Below are 26965 nucleotides of genomic sequence, written 5' to 3'. Positions count from 1 at the left end.
GTCTGGGAGAGGTTAGCCAATCAATGGGAACTTGATGGTTGCTAAGAAACATTTGAGTTTGGCTCCACCCATGCTTAGGGTTTTGGCCAATGAAAATTTAGACTTTGGACTGTTGCCGCGAAACCAGTGAGATTAGTTCCACCGCCTAAATGTTTCGGCGCCTGCGCAGATTGGGGAAAGTTCTGGAAGACAGCGGAGGTGCCGCCATTTTGCGGGAATAGGAGAAGCTCCGACTGCAGTGCTGCTTTTACTGCTGAGACTCTGGAAAATAGCCCTGCTTCGCGCCCCCAACACACCCAAAGGAACGGAGGAAACCGGGGCCCCCTGCGGGGACCCGGAACTGGTGAGAAACCCCGAAACCCGGTCCCTCCGCGACGTCACCTATGCGTGACGTCGCCGCACAGCGCCTCCCCCTGACGTCACAGGCAGAAAATGGCGTCAAGAGCAGAGTTAGGCAAACTTTTAAAAACAAACAAAGAAATATTGTTTACTTTGATTTGGAAGTGTTCGCTACCTAAATGTAGCCCGCTGGCATGGATTTAGGGATCGGCAGTCTCGTGGGTATCTCTCTTAATGGTGAAGGTGCTGTCTTAAGGATCCCAATGACTGATATCTTTCCAGGTTCCCTCTGCCCTGACGTTTAGGGTCGTCCATACCGGGGCGGTCTGACAGAGCTCGCAGGTTCGGGTTTCAGCTCTTAGTGCTACCACTCCGAGAGAGGCTAGGGAACTGAGATTTCTTCCTCAGTCTTCAGTCTCTGGAAGACTCGTGTTCACTCTGTCGCCTCGGGGCTTTCCCTCTTTTTTTAACCACACATTCCGTGGCTGTACCGGAGGATAGTGAGGCTTCATAAGAGGTTTTTAGCATGGGACACTGGCCCTCGCAGAGACCATGCCAGTCGGTTGCTTATAGTAAGGACCATTTTTTGAAGTGTAGCCTTGGTGCAGCATGGGGAATGTTTTTTATCTTACTGCTCCTGTTCTTAATTAAGCTGTCTTCAGTTTGGAGGTGTTTGTGTCCAGCTCTGTGACGGTGGACCCAGGAGGTGATCACCCTTTGGGACTGAGCATGTGGTGAATTTTGCCTGAACTGAGCTGACAGTGGTTTTTCACTCTCTTTTGTCCTTAAGCAGTGGGGCCTAAGTTAAGTGCTTGTTTGGGTCTTGACTGTGCGTTGATAGAGCCCGGAGACTTGCCTGATTGTGGGCCCGCCCTTAATGCAGTTTTTGGAGCTGGGATGGACTAAGGCTCTTACAGTGTCTTAATGCATGGGATTGAATGGACTTTGACCCATAATTTGGGACATGGGAAGAGTTTGGAAACTCCCAGTGTGAAAATGCATGGTGTTTGGGACTTTACTGCTTCTAGGATATCTGAAAAGATGCACCAAACCTAGTGACATTTCACTTCAAAATGTGCTGGTGTTGTGTGTATCTTTGCTTAAAGGCATTCATTCATTTCTGAGTACCTGAGTGAAAACTTTACTTGATAGGTGGTGGTTCGTTTGTGGACTTAAGTGAAAGTTTTTGTGCGTTTAAGTAATTCCTACTCTGTACTAGCAGTCAACAGAGAGCAATTACTGAAATCCAAAGCATTTCATTTGGGGAGGAAAAAGATTGTAAAAATATAAAGAGGAGCTGTATGACACCTAGAGAACTTGTATAGACCTGGCAGCCAAAATGACTGGAAGAAACAGAACATCAAAACCTTTAAAGAACCATTTTTCCACAATAGGCCAAATAGTATGTATTAAAATTAGCCAGGTTCCTAATATTTTGAAGTATATGCTGCCTCATACCTAGAAGACACATAATAAGGTGTGACTGAGGGGAGTAATTCTTTTGATAAACCTGTCAGAACAATCATTCTTCAGATGAGTATGTATTTAAAACTAGACATCTTGGGGTACCTGGCTGGCTCAGTCTGTAGAGTGTGACTCTTGAACTCAGGGTTGTAAGTTTGAGCACCATGTTAGACGTAGGGATTACTTAAAAATGAAAATCTTAGGGACATCTGGGTGGCTCAGTCAGTTAAGCATCTGACTTCGACTCAAGTCATGATCTCACAGCTTGTGAGTTGGAGCCCCACATCAGACTCTGTGCTAACAGCTCAGAGCCTGGAGCCTGCTTCAGATTCTGTGTCTCTTCTCTCTCTGCCCCTCCCTGGCTTGTACTGTCTCTTTCTCTCTCTCAGAAATAAATATTAAAAAAAATTTTTAAACCCCCCAAATAATAAATAAATAAATTAATTAATTAGACATATTAGTATGCTGTGTACTCTTCTTTATAAAATCTTTAAAGTTCTGGAAAACAGCATGGAGGTTCCTCAAAAAACTAAAAATAGAACTACCTAATGACCCAGCAATTGCACTACTAGGCATTTATCCACGGGATACAGGTGTGATCTTTTGAAGGGACACATGCACCCCCATGTTTATAGCACACTATCAACAGTAGCCAAAGTATGGAAAGAGCCCAAATGTCCATCGATGGATGAATGGGTAAAGAAAATGTGGTATATATATACAATGGAGTATTACTTGGCAATCAAAAAGAATGAAATCTTGCCATTTGCAACTATGTGGCTGGAACTAGAGGGTATTGTGCAAAGTGAAATTAGTCAGAAAAAGACAAAAATCATATGACTTCACTCATATGAGGACTTTAAGAGACAAAACAGATGAACATAAAGGAAGGGAAACAAAAATAATCTAAAAACAGGGAGGGGGACAAAACAGAAGAGACTCACAAGTATGGAGAACAAACTGAGGGTTACTGGAGGGGTTGTGGGAGGGGGGATGGGCTAAATGGGTAAGGGGCACTAAGGAATCTACTCCTCAAATCATTGTTGCACTAAATGCTCATTTGGATATAAATTTTAAAAAATAAAAAATAAAATTAGAAAAATCTTTAAAGTTAAGTTATAAAGTACAGGAGAGAGAGGTAATTTGATCGACTTGATAAGACATTAGACTTAGAGTCAGGGGACCTTAATCAAGAGTCAGCTCTTCCATTTGAGCTTTGTGGCTCTTGGCAGTTCATAAAACCTCAGTTTTTTTCATTGTGCATTGGTTCTGACAGCTGCCTGTGACATGTATTACCTTTGGTTGTTAAACAAATGATGTTACTTATAGTAAGCAGTTGAGTTCACCGGTTTTTAGACACAGCTATTTAATCTTGATTTGAATTCCATTTTAAGTCTTAAATTTGTCTCCAAGTAATTTTTTTCTTTTTTTAACTTTTTTTTTAAGTTTATTTAAAAAATTTTTTTAAATGTTTATTATTGAGAGACAGAGAGAAACAGGGCATAAGAACGGAAGGGGCAGAGAGGGAGACACAGAATCCAAAACACGCTCCAGGCTCCGAGCTGTCAGCACAGAGCTAGTCGCAGGGCTCGAATTCATGAATCATGAGATTATGACCTAGGCTGAAGTCAGATGCTCACCCGACTGAGCCACCCAGGCGCCCCAAAGTTTATTTATTTTTGGGAGAGAGGGAGAGAGAGAGAATCCCAAGCAGACTCTGCACTCTTGGCACAGATCCTGATGTGGCTCTTGAACTTACAAACCTCAAGATCATGACCTGAGTTGAAACCAAGAGTCATACGCTTAACAGACTGAGCCACCCAGGTGCCCATGGCTCCAAGTAATTTTTATTTTATTGTTTTGCTCTTTCCAAGAATCTTGTTTCTGAAACAAGCTTAGTTCAGTGCCTAGCAATATCAGGTACTGTAAATGACAAATGGAACGATTAATTTTATTTTTGCATCACTTAGTTTATATTAGTATGTTTATACTCATTGTTAAGTTATCAAAATAGGCTGTGGGCTTTGAGGGCAACAAGGACAGCATCATTGGATAATGCATTAGCTCCTTTAAAGAGGACAAAGCTCTTGGGGATATGGAAAGTCTGGTTATGATTAGCTTCCTTGTACAGAAATTCTTCAGATTAGTTGGAGGGTTTTTTTTTTTTTTTTGTCAGATTTACTGAGATATAATTGACCTAAAATAAAACTGTACGCATTAAAGTGTACAATTTGATGTTTAAACACCCATGAAACCAACACCCCCAAAAGTTTCCTCTGCCCTTTTATAATTCTTTCTTCCTTTCTCCTGCCCACCTCGTCCATCCCTAGGCAACCACTCATCTGCTTTCTGCCAGTACAAGTTAGTTTGCATTTCCTAGAATTTTATATAAATGGAAGCATATGGTATATACTTTATCTGGTCTTATTTCTTTCACTCAGCATAATTATTTTGGAATTCATCCATGTTCTATATAATGATAATTCCAGACCAGTATTTTTTTTTTTAATAATTTAGCCTACTGATTTTATTTGATATCTTCTGGATTTTGTTTGTTTGTTTTTTAATTTGACAGGCCTGTGGTAGACAGTCTTGGGAAGGATGATTGCTAGGTGTGAAAGCTCGGGGGAGGCAGGAAGTCTTACCCTGCCTACCTAGACAGGCTTCAAAGTGGAATTGGTTAAGCCCGTCTTAATCATAATCTTTCTGAGTTACCTGAATTCTAGTTGCTGTTGTACGTGAGATGCTTACTGATGAGTTGCCTAATTATTGATGTTTGAGTGGGGTATGTGGGGAAAAGAGCTTAGGGCAGATCTGCATTCTGGTGTTGTTTTGTCTTGTTCCTGATTTGTACTCTTTCACTTTTACCTTTTTATTGGAAACGTTTGTCTGTTTCTGTGATTGACGTGTAAGCCAGTTATATATACAGAATTTTGGAACTGTAGAATGGAGGCCTAGCGTCTACTGTAAAATGAATAGTAATTTTGAATACCAACACTTTGTTTTCACAGGACAGGGTCCGTATTGTAGTTTCTTCCTACCTATTGAAAGTTTCCTTCTCAACCCTTGAGCTTTTCTGAGCCACAGAGCTGAACTAGTTAAGGTTTATAATGTACAAAAATAAACCTAGAGTAAGAAACAGCCAGGAAGATCCCTTTGGAATTCAAGAAACAGAACTGTGTATTCTGAAGTCTGTTTCTTGGAGAAGGAAGGGAATGTGGGGTGCCAGAAGGGGAGGAAAAATACGAGTTTCTCACGTATCCGTGTCTTCTCCTCAGATCTGCTACGATGGCGTCCGATGACTTTGATATAGTGATTGAAGCCATGCTGGAGGCTCCCTATAAAAAAGAAGAGGTAATACTCCCCACTTCACTCCTAGAATTGGGTTAGTAAGAAGCAGCAGTTCTAGGTCATCAGTTTCAGCATTTTGTGAATCCTTTTTTCCTGCTTATTATGTGTTGTGGCTATTCGTAAAAGTCATAGTCTTTTAGCACACCCCGCTCTCCAGCTCTCATATTCAAAGACATGCTGGCAGAGAGGCTTCCAAAGCTGGGGGTGTGGGGGAGAGGTTTGGGCAGGGCATAATGTGCTAGGAATTAGTACTTTGCTCAAAGCTCTCAGTGACACACTAGAAAGTCAGTGTATCTCAAACCTAAATAATTTCTCACTCTCCTGGGAAATAGATGTCAGTGGAACCAATGTTGGGTAGCTAAAGTTTTGACAAAATCTGTCACTCTGATCTCTTTTTGATTTTCTCTCTTCCTATTTTATTCCTTTTGTTAGGAGATCGGGTGCCCAGAAACTGACTAGATAATTGTGAGCTTTGATTTCATAATCAAATCTCTGTCCACTTTTGTTCTTTTGTTGCCCAGTGGAATGTGTGTGTTGCCACCTTTTACCTTGTGATGTTTTTCCTGGCTAACCCTTTAGGATGATCAGCAAAGGAAAGAAGTTCAAAAAGATGGCCCCAGCAACACCAACGCCAGCAGCAACAGCAACAGTGGCAGTGGTACCAGTGGGAGCAGTGCCAGTGGGGAGGCAAGCAAGTGAGTGTGGTGTGGAGAAATGGGCTGGCAGCTGGGGGAAAGGAAGCAACCATGTCCATGAGAGAAACAGCCAGAACAGGGAGATGGTTGCTTAGAAGACTGCTGACTTTTAGTGATGGCTCCACTGGGTCCTGAGAATAACGGTGACTTGGTTTGATGTTCTTCTAGTCTTCACATTCCTGCCTAGATCTGTGGATTTGTTCTAGCATCAGTATATTTTAATTGAATAAAACAGCAAGAGGACCCCTGATTTGGAGACAGCAGCTTTGGCCTGGCTTTGGGGGGGAAACGGCCACTCCAGATGCCTGACAACATCCAGGGCTGTGTGCAAGCTCGTGTTGCACGGTTACTGTGAACTCCTGCCAGGTCATCTTGGGCACTTTGGTCTTTTACTGCCGTTCCACCCTGGCCTTTCTTTTGTTTCTTGTCCTTGGGGGGAGAGAATAAAACGTTCTCAATAAGTTATCCCCTCTTTCCCAGGAAAAAGAGGAGTCGGAGCCCTAGTAAAAGCAGGGATAGAAAGCGCAGGTAAGTAATTGTGGGGACTTTTGGATTTTGAGGATTGCTATAAGTGGAAAGATACCAGGGAAAGCTCTCCATCAAAGGCCAGAAGAGGTTGGTTTGTCCTTCAACAAACTCAGTAGTGCCTTCCACCTATAGTCGCAGTCGAGATCGGGACCGGCACAGGCGGAGAAGCACTCGGAGCCGAAGTCGAGAGCGGCAGCGTCGCCACCGCAGCCGGAGCTGGGACCGTCGGCACAGTAGTGAGTCACGCAGTCGGGACCGGCGGCGTGAGGATCGTGTGCGTTATAGGAGCCCGCCACTTGCCACTGGGTAACACCTCTCACCAATCTGATGGCCTTTGTGTTGTAGTCTGGGTAAAACCAGTGTGCTGTGCTTCCTGCCTGGGGATGCTTACAACCTGATGTGATGGGCAGGAGACCTTGTTATTGGAGGGGTGGTGTTGAGAATTCCTGTGAGGTGAAGTGCTGGAATCTGGTTTTCTCGTGTTAGAAGACTGAGCATTGGACTAGTGCGAATGACATTGAATGACACGATTTTCCGTTTGTTGTTCTCTGTTCCATAGGCGTAGGTATGCGCACAGTAAGAGTCCTCATTTCAGAGAGAAGAGCCCGGTCAGGTGAGTGGATAACGAGCTTTCCCAGGGATTGTGAGGTGTGAATAAAAAGCCGTTTGAGCTGGAATACAGGAACTTGTAGTGCTTGAGTGTAGCTAGAAAACAAGGACTGTGTATCAGAGCAGGTGTCTCAACAAATTGTACTTGTTCTTTAGGGAACCAATTGATAATCTGAGTCCCGAGGAGCGTGATGCCCGCACGGTTTTCTGTATGCAGTTAGCTGCCCGCATTCGACCTCGAGACCTGGAGGATTTTTTCTCTGCTGTCGGCAAGGTAACCTTCCCTCCCTTAGTTTTCGTCCATGTGGCCTATTTTCTGTCCATCCTCCCTTATGCCCAACTCAGGATTTCCTTCTTGCCCTGGATAGGTTCGTGACGTCCGGATCATCTCAGATCGGAATTCCCGTCGTTCTAAGGGCATCGCCTACGTAGAATTCTGTGAGATCCAGTCTGTGCCACTGGCCATTGGGCTGACTGGGCAGCGGCTGCTTGGAGTGCCTATCATTGTCCAGGCCTCACAGGTGAGCAGGCTGAAAACCTGACACAAGAAGATGGGTTGAAGGTAGGAGGTATGGGATGTGACCCGTCATTTCCTCCTTGCCTAGGCTGAGAAAAACCGACTGGCAGCCATGGCCAACAACCTGCAGAAGGGTAGTGGTGGACCAATGCGCCTCTATGTGGGCTCCCTGCACTTCAATATCACTGAGGACATGCTCCGGGGTATCTTTGAGCCCTTTGGCAAAGTGAGTAGAAAGTGATGGAAACCTCTGAAGGGAATTGGAAAAAGTGGGGAGGGTGAGTGTACCTCTTTATTCTGACCACGATTAAGGCACTGCATCCATCGAACGGGCATGTAGGTCCACACTGGGAAAGTTAGGCTCCATCTTTGTCTTCATAGTGCTCAGTAAACAGGTCAGTCAGGCACCGTGAAATCAAATAATGGGGTGCAGATTAAGTAAGGTTGGTCAGGAGAGGTGGTTTGGAAAGAGATGGCATTTGTCTCTTCTTTAAAAATTTGGGGGCCCCTGCGTGGCTCAGTCGGTTAAGAGTCTGACTCTTGATCTCTGCTCAGATCATGAACTCACAGTTCGTGAGATTGAGCCCTGTGTCGTTGGGCTCTGTGCTATCAGTGAGCCTGCTTGGGATTCTCTCCCCCTCTTTCTCTACCTTTTCCCCGCTTGAGTGTATGCATGCACTCTCTCTCAAAATAAATAAGCTTCAAAAAAAGAAAAGATTTGGGAGAGTTGAAATCGATTGGCTGGAAGGTTAGAGGTAGTGTGAACAGTCAGATAGGAAAGCTCAAAGGTGGGGGTTGGCCCAAAGATTGTTAATAATTTCCGCCTCTTTTACAGATTGATAATATTGTCCTGATGAAGGATTCAGATACAGGCCGTTCTAAAGGTTATGGTTTCATTACGGTAAGTTTCTGGTCTTGAAGTTTTGAATTTCAGCGTGGGTTTGTCCACTTGTCTGATTCTGCAGCTCAGCCTCCTCCTCCTCCTTTAGGAACTGTCTAAATGACTCATAAGCCCTGGTGCCTGAAGCTTGGACTAGCCTTCCTCCCCTTGAGATGAGTGCATTGCTTGAGATCTTGGCTTTGCTCCCACACTCTGTCAGTGGCCCTGGCATGGGGGTGTCCAGGAGTTCAACCAGCTTCCCTGGTGCTGCAACTTGCTTTTTGGGTAATAGTAATGATTTCAGGCAGCAGCTAAAAGGTTGGGGGCATGAGGGAGGTTAGATATGGGCTTTTGTAGACATGCTTCATGGAATTGGTGTTTTCATGATAGTGGGAATAGAGATTTATATTTTTTTCTGGCACTATCCCATTTGAAGGAGTTTCTCCACTGAGAAATATCTTTATGTTTAAAGACGGCTATAGGGAGAATAGTGGGGCTGTGTCTTACCTTTTCCTGACACTGTCACAAAATTACTTCCAGTTCCCATAACTGGTTCTTCCAGCCCTGTGTGACTCCAGGCTGAAGACTGGCTGCCAGCCACAGAGTCTCATAGAAGCTGATATTTCCTGGGTTTAGTCCAGAAAGCATACACCCCCCACAGTTGCCTGCAGGGCAGAGGAGAGTTAGGTTGTGTTCTGCACAGGTGAAGTATTGCTCACCTCAGAAGTATCCAGTAAAGGCAAGCCACCTACACCACCTGCCTAGGAATTGTCAGTACCAATGTTCCAGGCCCTAGGGCAGGTGCAACCAGAATAAACAAAGCCAGCTCTGGTATTCATGGTGGCAAGTACCTCTTCTAACACTTTGTGTGACTCAGTTGCAGAAAAGTGTTGGTGAGGCCTTTTTGCCCTTGCGCTGCTGCCTTTTTGATCAATACCCATGACACTTAAATAGCAGACTGGAATCTTTTCTACACTAGGCAGCTCTGGTGACGCTGATGAAAGGGACTGGGGAGTGGAGCCCTCTGATCGACAGCACTGGTGTAGGCGTAGGGGTGGGGTGCAGTCTTGCTCTCCACGCCAGGGTGCGCTCCCCCCTGCGACTGAACTCTGGAGTTCCAGATTCCTTTTTCTTGAGTGAGAATTGAAACTGACTAGTCCAAAGGGCTGAGATAAAATAAAAGTCCAGGAGTTTGGGCCCCTTAGCCTGTCTTACTTCCATTTTATCTGGTCATTTGTGAAACAGTCTGTCAGGGTAGGCATTCTATGGGTAATAGATTTTTTTTTTTTTTTTTTTTTTTGTATTGTTAGGTTTTTAGTGTAGCTGGAAGATTGAAGTGATTGCCATTTAGTCAGTTGGAAAAGGTCCTTTTTACCCCATTTTGGGAGGATGGGGACCTTAGGTCACATTCCCTGTGACAGAAAAGTTTGTGCCACGGTGAGCATGCAGTTTTCCTGGGATAGCGAGACTAGGGAATAGTAGTGGGGTTTTGAAAGCATGTCTGTGTCCGGGAAGTGACTGATATGGCCTGGGTTTCTTGTAGTTCTCAGACTCCGAGTGTGCTCGGCGAGCCCTGGAACAGCTGAATGGCTTTGAGCTTGCTGGTCGACCTATGAGAGTTGGTCATGTGACCGAGCGACTGGATGGTGGCACAGACATCACTTTTCCGGATGGGGACCAGGAGCTGGATCTGGGATCAGCAGGTGGACGTTTGCAGCTCATGGCCAAATTGGCAGAAGGTGGAGAGAGTTTCTCTGCAGAGTGAAGAACATGGGGTTGAATTTTAGATCGGAGGTTGGGACTTAACCCCACCTTTTCTTTCCCTTTTAGGCTCTGGAATGCAGCTGCCTACTACCACAGCTGCTGCTGCTGCTGCCGCCCAGGCTGCTGCTGCCTTGCAACTGAATGGGACAGTTCCCTTGGGGGCCCTGAACCCTGCGGCCCTGACTGGTAGACTTAAACTTGGGAAAGGGAGGAATTGGGTTGGGGCCTGGAAAGAAGGAATGCTATGTGCTCACCAACTCATTGTGCCTCTCTTTTTGCAGCTCTGAGTCCAGCCCTGAACCTCGCCTCCCAAGCATTCGCCTCCCAGTGCTTCCAGCTTTCCAGCCTCTTTACCCCTCAGACCATGTGAGTCTCAGGGTCTGGTATTCATGGTGGCAAGTGCCATGTCTTTGGTAATTTTCTTTCCTTTGGTTTCCTATTTACCTCTTCTCCTTGCCATAGGTAAATCAGTGGCTCAGTACACTGCCTCCCTGTGCCTCTGGGTGCCACTCCCTTTTCCACGTCTACCCTTCCATGGCCCCTTCTCTCCATTTTGTGGACCAAGCTATCCTGAGGGCGTGGATGTTGACTCTGTGGGAATTGGGGCCACCTTTAGACTCCAAGAAGAGCTCCTGCCCAGGGCCCCATCGGGAATGGACTCTGCTGAGCAAAGCCAGTAGTCGAAGAGGACAGAATCTGCACCTATGTTGAACACCTGTTTTTCTGTGTGTGTCATCTCCCGGGATGACCTTCATTGCTCTCTCCGACCAGCTCTTAGTGATTCCTCGATTCCTCCCCCGTTGGGAAGGCCGTAGGGCATTAACTGAGGGAACTAACCTCTCTCCTTTTCCTGTACTTTTACCCTACAATCTGTTGAGGAAAACCCTTGAAGACCTCTAGTCCAAGAGGACTTTGCAGTTTGGAAGGTGAACCTTGAAAGTGCTGGCTTGCTGCTGCACAGGCCCTGGAAGATGGCATGGACATGAACATTGTGAAGCCTTCCTTGGGTCTCAGCTTGAGGCCAGAACTGCTACTGTGGGCTCAGCCTCTTACTGGGAAGTATGGGAGTCATCTGTCCTGCCAGGCATTTTGGATGTCTTAGGGGCATTCAGGAGTTGAGTGAAAGGTGGGGTACTTCTCTAGTAGGTTCCATCTTCCTCTGTATAGTTTTCCTTCCTCCCAGGTCTTTCCTGTGGCCCAGGGTGGGAGGATGGAGAGGAGGCTGCTATTCTTTACCACTTCCCATGTACCTCTACCATGGGCTCAACCCCAGCTGTTAAAGCTGCTCCTGTCCCCTACCTGGGCACATGTGAGCCCTTCTCACTGGATTTTATACCCTTGTGTCTGTGTACATAAAATTTGTGTGTGTGTGTGTGTGTGTGTGTGTGTGTATGTGTACACGTATACACATACACATACGTATAAACTTTGTATAAAAGGCAAGCTCCACTGTCGTGGCGGCTGCTGCCCATGTGTGTGTGGTCTCAGTCAGTTGGTGTACCTGTCTTATGTTAATAACTTTTCATGAGCCAAAACCGTGAATGGTTCTAGGATATAAAACATTTGTAATGCCTTTCTGTTTTTTCCCTTTAATTTTGTTTTATCTAACGTTCTTTAGAAATTAAAATGGACAAAGGGCACACGCCTGGATGGAGTTCCCAGTCTGTATCTGCATTACACCTTTAGCCCCATTGTCTCCTCCGTTTGTCTTCATCTTAACTATTTCCAAACCTACCTTACCCACTGGACACACTTCCCAAGGCTGTCTCTGCGTCTAAGGGACAGATCTTGTCTTTCCACCAGATGGCAGTGTGACAGTAGCACATTCTGTTCCTCAAGTGGCTAGAGGTGTTCGAGATCTTGAGCAGCTTAAGTACCAGGGAAGCCTTAGCTTACCAGTTTTACCATTAGCCTCTGTGCCCGCTTTTGGCCCTCTTTGTAATGGAAATCCCAGTCTGGTATCCAAAGGGGCTTGGGGGTCTTACATCAGGGCTCCCCAGGCCTTAAATCTGCTATTCCTTGGTCAGTCCCCTCAAGTCTTGGTTTCCATATATGGCTCTGCTTGAGATAACACAGGCTAGGACCAGTGAATTCCAGAAAGCTGAGTATCCCAGGAATCGCCCTGAGGAAGGGGATGCACATTTCTTTTCTCTGCTGGCTTTGTAAGATACGTGACAAGGGGCCTGCTAGAACCTGGCTCACCAGTTAGGGACCAGCCTAGAGAAGAAGGTCTGAGGTTCAGGGGCAGAGCTCTGTGGGACTCCCCCATTCTCTTCTGGTCTCTATGGCAACAGAATGTTAAGACTGTATTGTCATGCTAAAAATATGGATAATTGCTGTTAGGTTTTAATTTGTCAGCTCTCAGACTTCTAACCAGAGTGAACAGTTTTTGGTGATACTAGCTTCTGGGGTTGCTTTTCACACTGAAGTATTAAGTACTTGGTGCCTGCTTGTGGTATAAAAGGCCACTGGGACCCAGGACTAGTAGGTCTTGATTCCTCCTATCCCAAGTACTGACCAGGCCCGACTCTGCTTACCTGCTGAGATCAGCCAAGATGGGGTGTGTTCAGGGTGGTATGGCTGTATAGGCTGGTGCAGCCTCATTTGCTGCTACGGTTGCCTTTGCCACCACCTCCACCCTTTCCTGTTCTAATTTGCTCTCTTGGCCCGGGGGATAGGACAGAGGATACATTGTTTTTAGGTAGCAGCTGGCTGTGGCCCAGTCCCCCTGTAGTTATTGATTTGGCTGCTAATGCATCCTGAAAAGTACAGTGTGGACCATTTTTGTTAGTCATCCTGAGGCTATGGACTGGGCCGCCTGATGGCAGTTTTGAACTCTTCCAAACCATAAATACCCACAGGCTTTGCCTCCCTGCCCTCCTCAGATGGGTGTCTATCTCTGCTTGGTTTCCTTATATTCCCATCCTTGCCTCCTTTGGTCTTTCTGCACTTTGGTTCCTGCCACCCTTCTTAGTTCCTCATACAGCCTCTTGTTGGGGGAGAGAGCGTGTTGGAAGTGAGGAAACATCTAAGACAGCTACTCTAGTCTTAATCCATATAAGGTGACAGCATCTAGTGGGTGACAGCTGGAGTCACTGCATGTGACTCAGTGCCTTCTTGTTACTCATGCCTGCATTGGAGGTGGTTGGAGTAGAGAGGAGGGGGCAGCAAACAGCCTCTGTGCCCAGCCTAAGGTAAAAGAAACCTTCAACCTCTCTTGTCTGGGCATGGCACCTGGGGCGAAGGTAGAGGAGAGACTGACCCGGATCCTCTACTAGCATAGAATTTCCCAACTGTCCTCAGTTCTAAACAGATGTTCACCTGACATTTGGCTTCTAGCCCATGCTTCTGCCTTTTCTAAGGCAGTGATGTTTTCCTCCCTGTTCTCTAAACTTCTGTGTTCTTGAAATTGGGTTTCTGCCTACTTCCTTCTTAGGTTCCAACAACCCCCGATATGAGCTACCAGAGGAAGCAGGTGTTTACCCTTTGAACCTTTAGTCCTGGTGCTTATGCAGAAGGAAAATAAGTTTACACCTTGAAGGGAGATGGTCAACGGCAGCCTCTCCTTTCTCTGTTAAGGAAGGGGTCTGGTGAGAATCCGGAAGTAATATTTAGACAGGGAGAAAAGGCTGTCCTGGCTTCGGAAAGTAGGAGGGGGTATAATGATGACTGTTAACATCGGTGCAGGGTTGTCCCGTCGTTGTGGGTTAGGCATTGTTCTAATCACTTCGTATGTATAGAGTTGCTTCAACCTTACAGTGACCTCTGAGGCAAACTCTTTTATCATCTTTGTGAACAAGGAAGAGGCTACCCAAAGGGTAAGTAACCTGCCCTGCGATTACACAAGTGAGTTTGGGATTCCAATCCAGGCAGTCTAGCTTCACATTCCTGGATCCTAATCTCAGCCTGCCTCTTGTGGAAGCCAAGGCCTTGGAGTCACTTTTCCTGTCTCTGTACCCAGAGTTCTCAGTATGTCCTGAACTTTTCCTCTTCCACGTCTGCTCATCTTGTTCTCTTTTTGCTCCTCTCCTGCTGGTTAAAATCCTGTCCATTAAGACTCTGAAGCTTTGCTAGTTGGTTTCCCTTTTCAGTATTCTTTGTCCCATTAGAAGTCTCATTCTGTCTTTATTTACAGTTCTGTGTAAACTCTACTAGTAGATGGTGATAGCCCAATGAGACAAGGCATCGACGTGTCTTTTTCACTATTGCTTTCCTTCGCACATATTAGATGTCTTGAATTAATTTCCCCTCTGTTCAAGTCAGAGCTAAGCTTTCCAATGTCCATCCTGGCCTCCTCCTTCATTCATTTCTCACCCTCCAAGAGAGAAAGCAGCTTTACTCTTTTTGGTGTTACCATGGTAGCCTGTGATGCTTTCTGTCAAAAATGCTGCTTCCCATCCAACAGAGACTGATGTTTCCATGGCAACCAGGTGAAGTCAATAGTCGTGAGCTGGATCCAGGAAAGAAATTCTGGTCTCACAACTGTGTCTGAACCTTCTGGCTTCAAACATTCCTTCTCTTCTCTCCCAACTCTTAGATTTATATCCAGAACTGATGTGCTCAGTGTGCTCTTGGTTGAGAGAGCTCTGAGAGGTGAAGCAGACCAACCAGTTTAGATCATACGGGAAGGTGGAGGCAAGGAAAGAGCTGATCATAGCTCACTTTTAAAAGTTGGATGAGTTCTGTTTGCTTTCCCAGATGATCTCCTCTCAAGAGCCCTTAAGGAGTTGGCTGCAGTTACTGGAGAGCCATTAAGCAGTTATTTTTTAGGGCAATGGTAGATGGATGAGGGCCCTGAAGACTGGAAAGGAGCCAGTCAGTGCTAGATTGCAGAAAGGAGAAGCAATGACCTTGGAAATCAGAGACTTGTCAAACTAGCCAATGTCCCCGAAAGGAAGAGAACTTCAGTCAGCTTTCAGGCATCATGAAGCCTACTTGTTTAGAATGGGTGGTGCTGAAAATTAGCCTTTTCTGAACTGGGTTGGGCCCAACCAAGTCAGGAGACCTCCACCCTGTAGCAGAATGGTCACCCTCTGGGGCAATACCACATGGTTCAGATAGCTCTTCTGTCACAAACCAGCTGAATAAACTTGGATGTTCATCACTTCTCTAACCTCGACTCCCCTTCTGTAAAAGGGAAATGATGACAATAGTACCTGTCTCAGGGACATTGTGAGGATGCAATGAAATGATTGTGTTGAGGGCTTAGAACTTGATAGCTTGTCATTACTACTTGTCATAGCTACTGCCATCACTATCCCCATTCCTCTGGATGCCTACACACTTGACTCTCTACCTGACCTCATCTTCCAACCTCAGAGAATGCTTAATATATGCAGGGAGAGAAGTGAAGGTGAGGCAATGGTGAAAGTAAGTCTCAATTGTTCCTGGACTAAAGTCCCAAGCTCCCTAGGTCCTGGGTCACAAGCAGCTTAGTTTTCAGAAAAACCAGTCCCACTGGCTCAATCTCTTTTTATGCCTGAAACTATAAATCAGAGCGAGACGGCTTTGAAAAATCAATGTGATTCTCTCCCTCCCCACCCCCTCAGGTACCTTCAGGGTACCTAGTGCCCTTTGCTTTGTCTGGCCGGGGAAAATCCTAGTGGTGTCTGCTACAGCCCTTTGCTTAGCCTCCCTCCTGACCTTCCGCAGGTGCTCCTGTAGCACCTGCCATCACTGGTCTCCAGAACTCGGACAATTTCCTTTCAGATAAATGTTTTAAATCAGCACAGGTACTCTGCCTAAAGACATTATAACCTGAACAAACAATGGAACACTAGGCAGTATAATACCATCACTGAGGCTTTGGTTGCCAATCACCCCCCTCCTTCCCCATCCTCTTCAAAACAACACAACTCACAGGGGGTTACCTGTGAGTCCTATGGGAGGCAAGTTGGACTTTGTGGACTGCAACTTAAATACTTTTTTATTTATCTTTTTAAGCAATCTCTACACCCAGGGTGGGACTCAAACCCACAACCTCAAGATCAAGAGTCGCACGTTCCACTGACCAAGCCAGCCAGGCACACCTTAAATTTGTATCTCCAGGGTGCTGCTCTGCTTGAGAGGTTAGCAAGCTGTCTGGATGCCTGAATAAGGGACCTGGACACAGGTTGTAAAAAGCATTACTTCCACAGCTCATTTGTATAATGTTTGACAAATTACAAAGATACTTGGATTTGTATTTAGTCCTTATGACTATTCTACAAGGTAGGTAATGTTATCTTCATTTTACAGTTGGGAGAGCTGAGGTTCAGAAAGGCAAAGACGTTGAGAGTGGTGTCCTCCATCCAGAAAATCATGGGATTAAGTGCTAATTAAAATGTTTGCAAGGCCCACATTGAGTCTGTATTTGCATCTTGAGTCTGCAAGGTGACCAAGCCATGGAGCATGGCATCAAGCTACATACAGATGAGGGGCACCTGGCTGGCCCAAAGATGGGTTGGGCTGGTGGAGTGTGCGACCCTTAATCTCGGGGTTATGAGTTCTAGCCCCACATTAGAGGTAGAGATTACCTAAAAAAAAAAAAAGATTAAAAGGGACCTTGAGCATATCCATCAGAGAGCCACCAAGATGATAAAGTACTAAGCAGCAAGATGCTGCTTATTGGTTTTGGGGTCCCTTGACAACTTGGCTGTACCATCCACCCAAATTTGGCTGCCTTCTTACAGGAAGGGTATTTATCTCACATGGCGGGCTGCCCACCATGTCTGTGTTTCCTGTGCATTTGCTCATGTAGTTTCACCACAGGGAGTTTTTTCTTCTTTCCCCCATCTATCCACAGCTTACATATATCCTTTAAGGCCCAGCTCCTAAAATCTGTCTTTAAATTCTGTTTCTTCCATTCAGAATTCTTAGAGCTCAGGACATAGCCCTCAGATAGTCAGAATGTGGTACAGTTTGCTGTTGTTGGCCCTGGTAGTGCTATTACCACCTTGTCCCATCTCTCCAGCTCATTTGTAAGCTCCCTGAGGGCAGGGATAGTGTCACCTGTATTCGTTTTTCCCATAAGGTCCAGCACAGTGACTGGCCTATGGCAGCACTTGAGGGGAACAACAAGTATTTGTGGATGAAAGTCTAGGAAAAATTGACTTAGACTGATGTGGATAGAATTATGCTAGATGAATAAAAAGATGTATATGTATGGGTGGACTTTCTGGGAATGAGGGTTTAACCCAGAAGACTTGTGAAATGCTCTTCCACGACTGGCAGCCTTTTAGAAGACGAAAGGGGCGCCTGGGTGGCTTGGTCAGTTAAGCGTCCTACTTCGGCTCAGGTCATGATCTTGTGGTTCGTGGGTTCAACCCCATGTCAGGCTCTGTGTTCACAGCTTGGAACCTAGAGCCTGCTTCAGATTCTGTGTCTCCTCTCTCTGCCCCCCCCCCCTGCTCATGCTATGTCTCTGTCTCAAAAATAAATAAAACATTAAAAAACAGTTTAGGAGAGGAGAGACCCTGCCCAGTCTCTCTAGAAAGGGTTAGATGCAACAGGGCACAAAGGCCCAACTCTGAGCAGAGGCCCAGAGCAGAGAGATGCTTTCCAAGATGCAGGGCAGGCCTCACCTCTGGCCCCTCAGAGCAGAGCACACACAGCTCATGCTCTCAGCCAGTGAGGAGGCCTTGTGGGCCAGAAATCGCGGGGGTCGCAGGGGCCAGCTCGTAAAGGAGCAGAGACAAGATCGCAGTGGTTAAGAGGAGCATGAGGGCAGAGAAGACCTTACCTGGCACAAGCAGCTCAGGCCCCAGGGTCCTTTGCTGGTCTCTCACAGCGGCCCAGACCAGCAGCCTGGCACTATGCCTTGATCAGAGGGAGGTAGAAGAATGGCCTGGCTCTCGCAGAAGACCCCACTTTCCAAGTCTGACGGGAGCGTGGCTTCAGCTTCCGTCTGTTCTGAGCTCGTCCCTGTAGGCGTCTGGAGGGAACGCACAGATGGGTTGGGCTGATGGGACTGGCTGAGTTAGGGGGAGGGAAGCCTGTGGCGCGTGCAGTCCCCCCCCTGGGGGAGGCCCTGCCGCCACCACCATCATCTTCAATATGCATATTTTCAGCTTCAGCCACGTGAAAGGCACTGGACCTTTTTCCCTATCTGCCCCTTTGGCCACATTTGACCATTGGTGGTAGTCTTCCTTTAAAAGCCCTCCTCCTAGGGCACCTGGGTGGTTCAGTGGGTTAAGTGTCTGACTTTGACTTGGGTCATGATCTATCAGTCTCGTGAGTGAGTTCGAACCCTGCTCAGGCTCTGTGCTGACAGCTTAGAGCCTGGAGCCTGCTTCAGATTCTGTGTACCCCCCCCTCCTCTGCCTCTTCCCTGCTCATACTCTGTCTTGCTCTGTCTCTCAAAAATAAAGAAATGTTTAAAAAAAAAACAAAAATCTCCTCTTGGGGTGCCTGGCTGGCTTAGTTGGTAAAGTATGCTACTGTTGCTCTCAGGGTTGTGAGTCTGACCCCCCGGCGCTAGGCATAGAGTTTACTTTGAAAAAAAAAAAAAGGCCTCCTTCCTTGGCACTGGCCACTACCTGCACAATTCTAGTCCTTCCACGGCCTGCCTCTGTGGTGGCTACATCTCCACCTTCTTCGTCTGCTTTGGTCCTTCTTTCTCTAGAACATCAAGACTGTGTTTTGTTTTACATTATTTTATTTAGTTTTTGAACAGGTGATATACGCCATAGTTAAACATTCAAAAGGAACAAAAAGGGCACACGATGAAAAGTACACTTCCTACACCTGTCTTGCCCCCACCCAACTGCCCTCCCCGGCAGCAATCAGTAACATCCTGGTTTGTCATTTGTTGGGTCACAGACCCCTTTGGCAATCTATGAAATCTATGCACACTATTCTCAAGTGCATGACTGCATGGGCACATGAATTGTCCCACTTCACAAGAATCACAGCCCCTAAAGCCCATGTGTGATTTGAGGCAAGGATCCCAGCCAGTATTGTATCCTCTCCCTTTGTACCTCCCTTAGCATGATTTGTGGGGTCTGGGGCAAAATTAAAATGCAGGGCTCCTTGCTCAAAGATTTTCAAGACCGCAATAGCAACACATTCTACTGAGCACGGGGTGCCGTGTGACTGCTGCTCATCCTTTCCTCTGGCTCCTCTGCTGCCATCTTTTTTTTAATAAAATGTTTTTAAAAATTTTTAAATAATGTTTTTATTTTAATTATTTTTGAGAGAGAGAGAGAGCATGAGCAGGGGAAGGGCAGAGAGAGACAGAGGAAGACACAATCTGAAGCAGGTTCCAGGCTCTGAGCTGTCAGCACAGAGCCCGACACAGGGCTGGAACCAGTGAACCACAGGATCATGACCTGAGTGGAAGGAAGTGGGACACTTAACCGACCGAGCCACCCAGGCGCCCCTCTACTACCATCTTTATGGGAATTATTCTCATTTCTGTATCTCTTGCCCTAACTTGTTCTGAATTTCAGACCCAGATCTTTGGAGAGCTGCCGAAACCCCATATGGATATTCTAGCATTGCAAACTCAAGAGTCTCCAAAATGGATCCATTTACCCATGTCCTCCTCTGCCCTCTAACTCCCAGTTCCTCACCCACCACCTAAGACTCCCGCCTGTACCCAGTCATCGCAGTCCTGACTCACACCCGTAGTGCCTCTCCTTTCCCACTGCCTTCTCCCTATGGTCAGTACTTCATCACCTTCCAATATGTAAAGTTAATTGCCCGCTAAACTCAGCTTCTCAGGCCTTATCTTTGCTGCCCCAGTCCATGCACCTCTCCCAGCCTCCTCCGCCCAAGGACCATCCTGCTCATGTCACTTCCATACCCAAAGACCTGTGGTGACTCACTGCCTGCAGGCTTGGGCACAAACTCCTTTGCCTGCCATTTAAGGTACTTAAAAGTAGGGTTCCAAACCTTCTACTCCGTGCTCATCTCTTACCCCCTCCCCTTAATGTCCCTGAGGTTTCAACCCAGCCATCTGTCTTTTAATGGGCCCGGTGTGTTTTTACGCATTTTACATTTTGAAGTGCCTCTGTTCACAGTCCCTAGAGTTTCCTGGCCTATTCCCCCATAGCCATGTAACTTCTCTGGCCTTTTCACCACAGCCAGTGCCCATGGCCCCGGCCATCGTGTCGCTTACACTTCTTCTAGTGACCTTCTTCTTCTTCCCCTCATCCTTACTGGAGCGGGAACCTCCAATGCAAAGCTAGATAAAATTCAGTATCAAGCAGACATGAGTGGGATCCCTGCTCTGTTGATTACTGACCTCAGGCAAGTTACTTAAACTGTTTCTTCTACAGTATGAGAAGTAGTAACACCTTATATGGTCCTTAAAGAATTAACAGAGAAAAATTAATAAAGTCCTTAGGATAATATCATTATTCATATTACCATCTCATAACCACTGATGCTGAACTGGTCCCCTTGGCTCCTTCCCACCAGCTACAAGGACTCGGGAGACACCTCATCCCTCCTCCATCAAGCTCTGGGAACCTGAGTGGGGTGGAGTGGAGGCCTGGCCCTCAGGTACTCAGGGAGCTATACTGCATGTCTGGGGTGAGGGGAGAGCTGCTGCCTCTGCTCTCTTTGTTCAAACTCGTGGCTCAGGCAGCAGAAGACGTGGGCGTCCCCAGGGGGAGACACTGACAGCTTCAGTTCTCACACGGGCTTTGCAGGTGACAGTTGGGAGGGTGGAGGCCTGCCAGGGGAGGTGCAGGCCGTCCCCATCATGCCCCAGCTGATGGGCCTCTCTGGTGGATGTGGGCCCCACCTTAAACCAGCCCAGGACAAAGCTCTGTATAGCTCTAGGTGCTAAATGTAGCCTCCAGCTTACTCTGCAGAATAAGGTCGTGTAAGGAGATGAGGTCTAGAGTCTATGGACCTGGTCCCATTGTGTCACTAAGTCACTAAATTACTTCTAGTATTTCCTTGCTCCTCTCCAGGGTTGTCTGCTCATCTACAAAGCGACAAGTTGGACCCAGCGATCTCTAAGGGCCTGTGGCTCCTTGTTACGGACTACAACCAAGACTGAGTCAGTTCTGAAGCCTCTGTAGAGGTAGGTTTAGGTTCTTTGCTCCTCTGGGCCTAAGTTTTGTCTCTAACAGTTTCCATCTACATCTATCCCTTCTGCAGGGCTTTTGAGAACAGAGTCAAAATGAGCAAATGTAGTAGAAAAGTTCTTTATTGAAAAGGGAAGGGTGGCTCTTTTGCTGGGGCCTCCTGGGCCCAGGGTGCTGCCTGCTCAGCTCTTATCAATGGCATCTGAAGGCAAGAGTCTGTCCAAACCTTACCCTTAATAACCTTAAAAGGGAAGTGCCGTGATGTAGTGGTAAATCACAGAATCGATTCTGAAAAATGGCACTTCCAGGCCTTTGCCTTTAAGAACTTCTTAAAGGCAAAGTGGACAAGTGCAGCAGATAAGAGCCAGCACGTTTTGGGAAAAGTCTCAAAGAAGCGTCTCCAGTGTTTTTACCTTTAATGATGTCTTAAAGATGAGGCGTGTTCGCGCAGAGAACTGTAAAGAGGTCTACCAAGCACCTTTCCAGTTCTCACTTTTAGGGTCTCTTTACAGGAGAGGTGGTCAAGCGCGACTTAATAAAAGTCAAAGTAGCTCACTGAACTATATCCCCTCCTGCCCGCCAGAAGCCGCCTCGCCCGCCGACCGCAGCGCGCCCGCCCGCAGGTCTGCGTCCTCGCCTTCTAGGCGCTCTTGGGCGGGGAGGTAGCCAGGGCACGCGTGGTGGCAGGGCTGGGGGCGACGCCCACCAGGGGCTGGGGGCAGGGGGCCCGCCCCCCGCGGCCACACCCGCGCGCCCTCGGACTTTTTGGTTTACTAGACGGTCTTCACAAAGGAAGCCGGACGGGGGAGGGGCGGGGTGAAGGGGTGAGCTGAGGGCGCGGTGACCATGGCGACCGCGGTGGCCATGACGACCGCGGCTCAGAGCACGGAGAGGTCGTGACACGACCTGGAGCGCTGCTTGAAGAACTTGGCGTTGCGCGGCACCAGGTTGGCAAGGAAGCGCTTGGCCTTCTTGGTGAGGCTCTCGCGGCGCGCGGGCGGCGCGGGGCCGTCGGGGCTGCCCCACTCGGGCCGCGGGCCCCCGGCACGGCTCCGGCCCCGCCGCAGCCGGATCTGGCGCACCGCGCCCTCGAAGAGCTCCCGCGTGTTGTGGTGCAGCGCCGCCGACGTCTCGATGTGCTTGCAGCTCAGTGTCCCTGCCAGGTGGCGGCCCTCTGCAGGAAGGGACAGGTTGAGGAGCCCGCGGGCTACACTGGGCCTGGGCGGGGCCAGGCAAGGGTGGGCCTGGGGAGATGCCCGCTGTGCAGTACAAAGGGGTCCTGGCAGGTGAATCTCTTGCAACTGAGAACAGGCAGGGATCAGGTGGAGGGTCTTGGTGGTGCGAGGGAAGGAGATAAAGGGGCCTTGGCAAAGAGGTGAGGAGTGAAGAGAAGGGGTTCTCCGGCGCTAGACATGGGTATTGGGAGTTTGCCCTTAGCCTGTCCTGGAAGGGTAGAAGGGCCTTGTGGAGAAGAGGTCACTTGGAATCTCCCCTGAGATTGCAAGTGTTAATTAGGTCCAGGATACTCACCCTCCAGTGAGACCTCCCGCGAGCGGGCTAGGTCGCTCTTGTTTCCAACAAGGATGACAGGGAGGTCGTGGTGGGGCCTCTCAGCCCGGAGCCGAAGTAGCGTCTCTGGAACTTTGGAGAAGCTTCGTCGGTCGGTGACTGAGAAGACGATGAGAAAGGCATCCCCGGTCTGAAGGCAGTGGTCCCGCAGCCAGCCCCCTGCATCCCCCTGCATGTGGGCAGAGAGTGGTGGGATGTCAGGGCTGGAGGCATGGGAGAACCTGTTCCCCACCTACATCTCAAGGATGAGGAATCTGGATGTGAGGGAGAAGCCACCTGCTTAGGACAGCAGAGCTAGTTAATGGCATAATCTCCATCCCTAGAGTGTGTTGTGGAGGAGAAAGTAGTTTGTAATGTGAGCCCCGCATGGGAGAATTGGGGAGATAGGGTCCTAGGCTAGGGTAGCCCATCCTACTTTCATATGCTTAAGCTCTTAACTTAAAAATGAATGCTCTTCAGCTGTATGTAATCTGGCCTCTCATTTCTATGTGGTAACCATTTTTGTCCAAATATTCATAAATCCTCACTTATTTCCCTTCCCTGATATTCCAGAGCCCTGAGCTCTTGTCCTGTCAGGTAAGACTCTTCCAGGCTGAAACACGTATGGATGGGGTCAATTTCAGGGTGTGTAGCCTGGCTTGCAGCTTCAGGGTTTGTCAAATTCAGATCCTAACTTTCCTCAGGGTCAGAAGATCCTGGAAAGACAGCGGCTCTCAGTGCCATGGTATGCACAATTGATGTGGGCCTTTGCTCTCTGGATGACACATATGAAAGGTCATATGTCCAGTACATATTAAAACCAGGGCCTACAGAGCCACCCGCCTTCAGCCAGACTTTGCCCCTCCCCAGGTCTCCTAGGTTTCATTGCCTGCTTACAGCCCTGTCTTAGTTCTTACCTGTTCCCAGATGTCATAAACAATTAGAGTCACTTCCTCCTTATCCACCATGATGCGTCTTTCATAGGTATCCTCTGTTGGGAAATAAGGACAGGGAATAGAGCCCATCAGGAGGCTCCCCAACACTCATGAGACCTGGTAACCAGGGACGCCTCAGATCCCAGCACCAGGGACCCCCTCCAGGGAGGTTGCCACTGAAAGCATTGAAGTAACTTCTCTTAGGTTTTGGCCTCTGGGGGCTGCTCATGCCTCTTGCATCCCTGACTAGGGGTCTGCCGGTGCCTTTGACCCTTTCAGGGTTTCCCCTCCAAATACCTGGGTTCTCTGGCTCATGAGCACTATCTCCCTGGAGACCGCCGAAAGTGCCTGCTAGGGTGCTCTTGCCGACGCCGCTCTCCCCTACCAGCATGACCTTGAAGATGCCATCTTGTTCGGTGGGGGCTGCCTCCCCCGAGCCCAAGGAGTCAGAGGAGCCAGAGGATGAGGCTTGAGGTGGCCAGTCAAGTTCATCTATAGCTTGGGCACGCCGCAGCTGGTGCTTGTAGGGAACAGGCATACTGCCTCTTCGTCTGGGTGCCCCTGGGGCCGATGGTGGCCCACCCCGGTCCAACCCTGCCAACAGCTTCTCTGGCTTCTTCAGCAGTGTGGCATCTGTTTCTGAGGTGGGGGGTAGGCAAAGAGAAAGAAGCTATGAGTGAAGGTATGCCTGGCCATCTGCAGAGGGCTCAATCCTGGCTGCTCTGGCTTCAGAGGCCCAGCTGATGACCATGCCCCAGAAGGAGCTGAGAATCTTTGGTCTGACTTCTTACACTGAATTCCCTCAGAAGCCTGAACTGGTGGGGCTCTGAGGAGCTGAGCTGAAGGCTTAGCCAGTGTGGTTCCAGCCACAACCTGTTTAAAACATGCCCCATGCAGGGGAGGCACCTGTGCGCAGGCTCGCACACCCACTCACTCTTCACACTGACACACAGGCACACCCCCAGACTAGGCCTCTGGCCCTGAGGGCTGCCCCTGTTTCCACCAAGAGGCCCTGCCTTCCACTGCTTCCGCACTGGTTGTCCCCACACTGGGGAGGGGCACAGGGGATGAGAAGCTGAAGCTGCTGCCCAGGTTCTGGGGGGTGGGTACTGGTAGAGTCAAAAACTTTGTGGGGAGCCTATGCCCAGGGAAGGGCCTTTGCTCATTACGATGTATGCATTGGGTCCCCCTCCACGGTGTGTGAGAATTGCCCCCTCTTCGCTTCTTCAAATGGCCCTCTAAGTGAGCACTCGTGGTACATGGCTGTGTGTGAGAACCCTTCTGCATCTCTGACCTTCCCGTGAGTTCCAGAGAATCTTGTGTTCATGGTGAGGTAGAGGGAGGGAGGGAGAGAGCGAGAGAGCGGGAGAATGAGCGAGAGGGAGAGTGACAATGCATGGGTCAGGGTAACTGGAGGAAGAACGACAGACACAACAAAGGGGGATGGAGAGAGGCTGGAAATAGCCCAGGATCAATACTTGGCTGGCAGCCAGGGCCTCCTCGAGCCAGTGAAACCCTTACAACAGGTCCCCAGGGTAGCCCCCAGCCTGTGATTCCCAGGCTTGTGGGCTGCCCCTTTCCTTTCCCCCATCCCTCCTGCCCATCCCAGCCTCATGGGAATGAGGCTGACCTAGGGGCTAAGCACCAGTTTCCCCAGCGAAGCCCCGGAGTGATGGGGGGTGGGGGTGTTTAGGCAGCACTCCGCAGCCCCCAGCCCAGCCCAGCCTCAGTCCTGGTGTGAGTGGGAGGCTTCTCCACTTCCCGAGTTGCTGTTTGGGTTCAAGCTCCGTCGGCCGCCAGTTCTGACCTCCCCACCAGAGCTTCAGCTCCCACCCCCCGTGGTTTCTGCTGGAAACCTGCCCAGCTCAGCCCTCACCTGGTATGGGCGTCCCGGGGGGGGAGGCCTGGTGGCTGCCGGAGGGGCAGAGTGCTGTGGTTTCTGTGTCTGTGTCCATGTCCGTGTCGAGGTCCGTGTGCATCCGTGTGCGTGTGCAGCCCAGCCGCTTGCAGTCCCCGCTCCCTCACTCAGCAGCACTGTCAGCTTTTCCCTTAAATACCACCCCTATTCCCCCCCCCAACACCTGGGGAAGTTGTCCCGCCCCCTGATGAGGTCACACATGCTAATGAGCAGTGATGTCAGCGGGATTCCCTCCTTTCTGCCCACCCCCCCCTTCCTTTGTGTGGCTTCCCTCTGGGAGCACACACACTGCGGAGTCTGGCTAAGACCTGAACAGACTGGAGTCAGAGGAGCAAAAGAGACAGGCGTTCAGAGAAGTGGGCTGAGGGGTCAGTGGGTAAGGGAGTGGAGGATGGCCAGAGGCAAGGACCCAGGGACTGGGAGTCCAGGAACCAGGACTGTGCGTCATTTGTGTACTCTCAGCCTCCCAGCCCAGTGTCCAGCTCAGAGTGGCTGCTCAGTGGCTAAATGGAGGGCCTGGAGGCAGAAACCAAAAGACACCGGTCACCCTGGCACCAAGCTTCCCCATCACCCTCTCCTTTCCCATACCACCCCTTCTGGGTTAAGACACACCAGAGTAGCCACTTCTCCGCTGGGCCCCTAGGCAGATGGGGGCTCTAAGGAAGGGGAGATTGCTGCCTTGTTTGGGCAGCTTCATTCTGTCACTACGTTTAGGTGGATGCGAACCATGTGGGCTCCCCTTCTCTCCCTCCCTGCCAGGCCCACCAACCTGGTGTTAGTACACAGGTTGAGCTTAGCCCTCTAGAAGTTCCCAGTCCCAAGTGCCAGCCCCCTCTCCACACTCTCCAGGGCACCACCAGGCCTCCTGGGCTACACGATGATGTCTGCGTCTTTGTGGGAAGCCAGCATGGCACCTCTCCTTTACTGCTCCTTTTCTGCCAGCTTCCTTTTCCCTGAGTGCCAGATCCTTTTTCGTGTGGAAAGGCCCTTTCCCTTCAGATTAGCTCTTATCTTTCTTCCCGACGCTGCAAGCACCCGAACATACCTTCTGATTTTCTGGCTCCTCCTCACCCCATGTTTGCCAGGTGCTGTGTGAAGCAGCTTCCTGCATTATCTCCTGTCATTCTCATGACCTGAAGGCTTAGAGTGGTAGTGGGGTAGCCTGTCCCCAAATCAGTCATCAGCTGGAAAATGGGGACACCAGGATTCCCACCCTGGTTCTTCCAACGCCAAAGACTGTTTTTCATCTGCCTTGCTGCCTTCTTTGTCTTAAATATTCCAACTGTCTTCTATTATTTGGAACAGTCTGTATTGTAATCTTCAGGGGACTCCTCCAATGGAAGAGACAAATAGTAATCATGGACTAATGTGCAGTAACACTTCACTGACCGGAGATGAA

General features: G+C 48.8%; 2 protein-coding genes and 1 long non-coding RNA gene across 7 annotated transcripts; 2 read left to right on the top strand and 1 right to left on the bottom strand.

Moving 5' to 3' along the window:
- Nucleotides 1-104: 104 nt before the first annotated feature.
- RBM23 (RNA binding motif protein 23) lies at nucleotides 105-11789 on the top strand. Of its 5 annotated transcripts, none has more exons than XM_045450358.1 (14): nucleotides 105-343; nucleotides 5082-5157; nucleotides 5734-5849; nucleotides 6330-6377; nucleotides 6510-6683; nucleotides 6937-6990; nucleotides 7143-7260; nucleotides 7355-7507; nucleotides 7592-7729; nucleotides 8339-8404; nucleotides 9927-10122; nucleotides 10214-10333; nucleotides 10429-10513; nucleotides 10610-11789. In XM_045450358.1, the coding sequence occupies exons 2-14, from the start codon at nucleotides 5092-5094 to the stop codon at nucleotides 10611-10613; spliced, it is 1338 nt and encodes a 445-aa protein (XP_045306314.1). In that variant the 5' UTR covers nucleotides 105-343; nucleotides 5082-5091; the 3' UTR covers nucleotides 10614-11789. The 5 variants fall into 5 exon arrangements, with proteins under 5 accessions (XP_045306314.1, XP_045306315.1, XP_045306316.1 ...); XM_045450360.1 differs by having other exon boundaries at nucleotides 144-343; nucleotides 9927-10086; XM_045450359.1 differs by lacking the exon at nucleotides 10610-11789 and having other exon boundaries at nucleotides 136-343; nucleotides 10429-10517.
- On the top strand, nucleotides 3587-26882 carry LOC123583387. Its single transcript, XR_006704843.1, has 3 exons — nucleotides 3587-4832; nucleotides 12491-12500; nucleotides 26872-26882. It is a non-coding gene; the product is annotated as an uncharacterized LOC123583387 (long non-coding RNA).
- On the bottom strand, nucleotides 21272-25706 carry REM2 (RRAD and GEM like GTPase 2). The gene is made up of 5 exons (XM_045450372.1): nucleotides 25525-25706; nucleotides 23946-24287; nucleotides 23631-23704; nucleotides 22696-22903; nucleotides 21272-22339 (listed from the first exon to the last, which is right to left on the bottom strand). The coding sequence occupies exons 1-5, from the start codon at nucleotides 25625-25627 to the stop codon at nucleotides 22044-22046; spliced, it is 1023 nt and encodes a 340-aa protein (XP_045306328.1). The 5' UTR covers nucleotides 25628-25706; the 3' UTR covers nucleotides 21272-22043.
- Nucleotides 26883-26965: the final 83 nt, after the last annotated feature.

The sequence above is a fragment of the Leopardus geoffroyi genome, chromosome B3 (genome assembly GCF_018350155.1).
Source record: "Leopardus geoffroyi isolate Oge1 chromosome B3, O.geoffroyi_Oge1_pat1.0, whole genome shotgun sequence".
Taxonomy (NCBI): Eukaryota; Metazoa; Chordata; class Mammalia; order Carnivora; family Felidae; genus Leopardus; species Leopardus geoffroyi.
The sequence above is the reverse complement of the archived record's forward strand: the minus strand, read 5'-3'. Positions and strand labels throughout refer to the sequence as shown.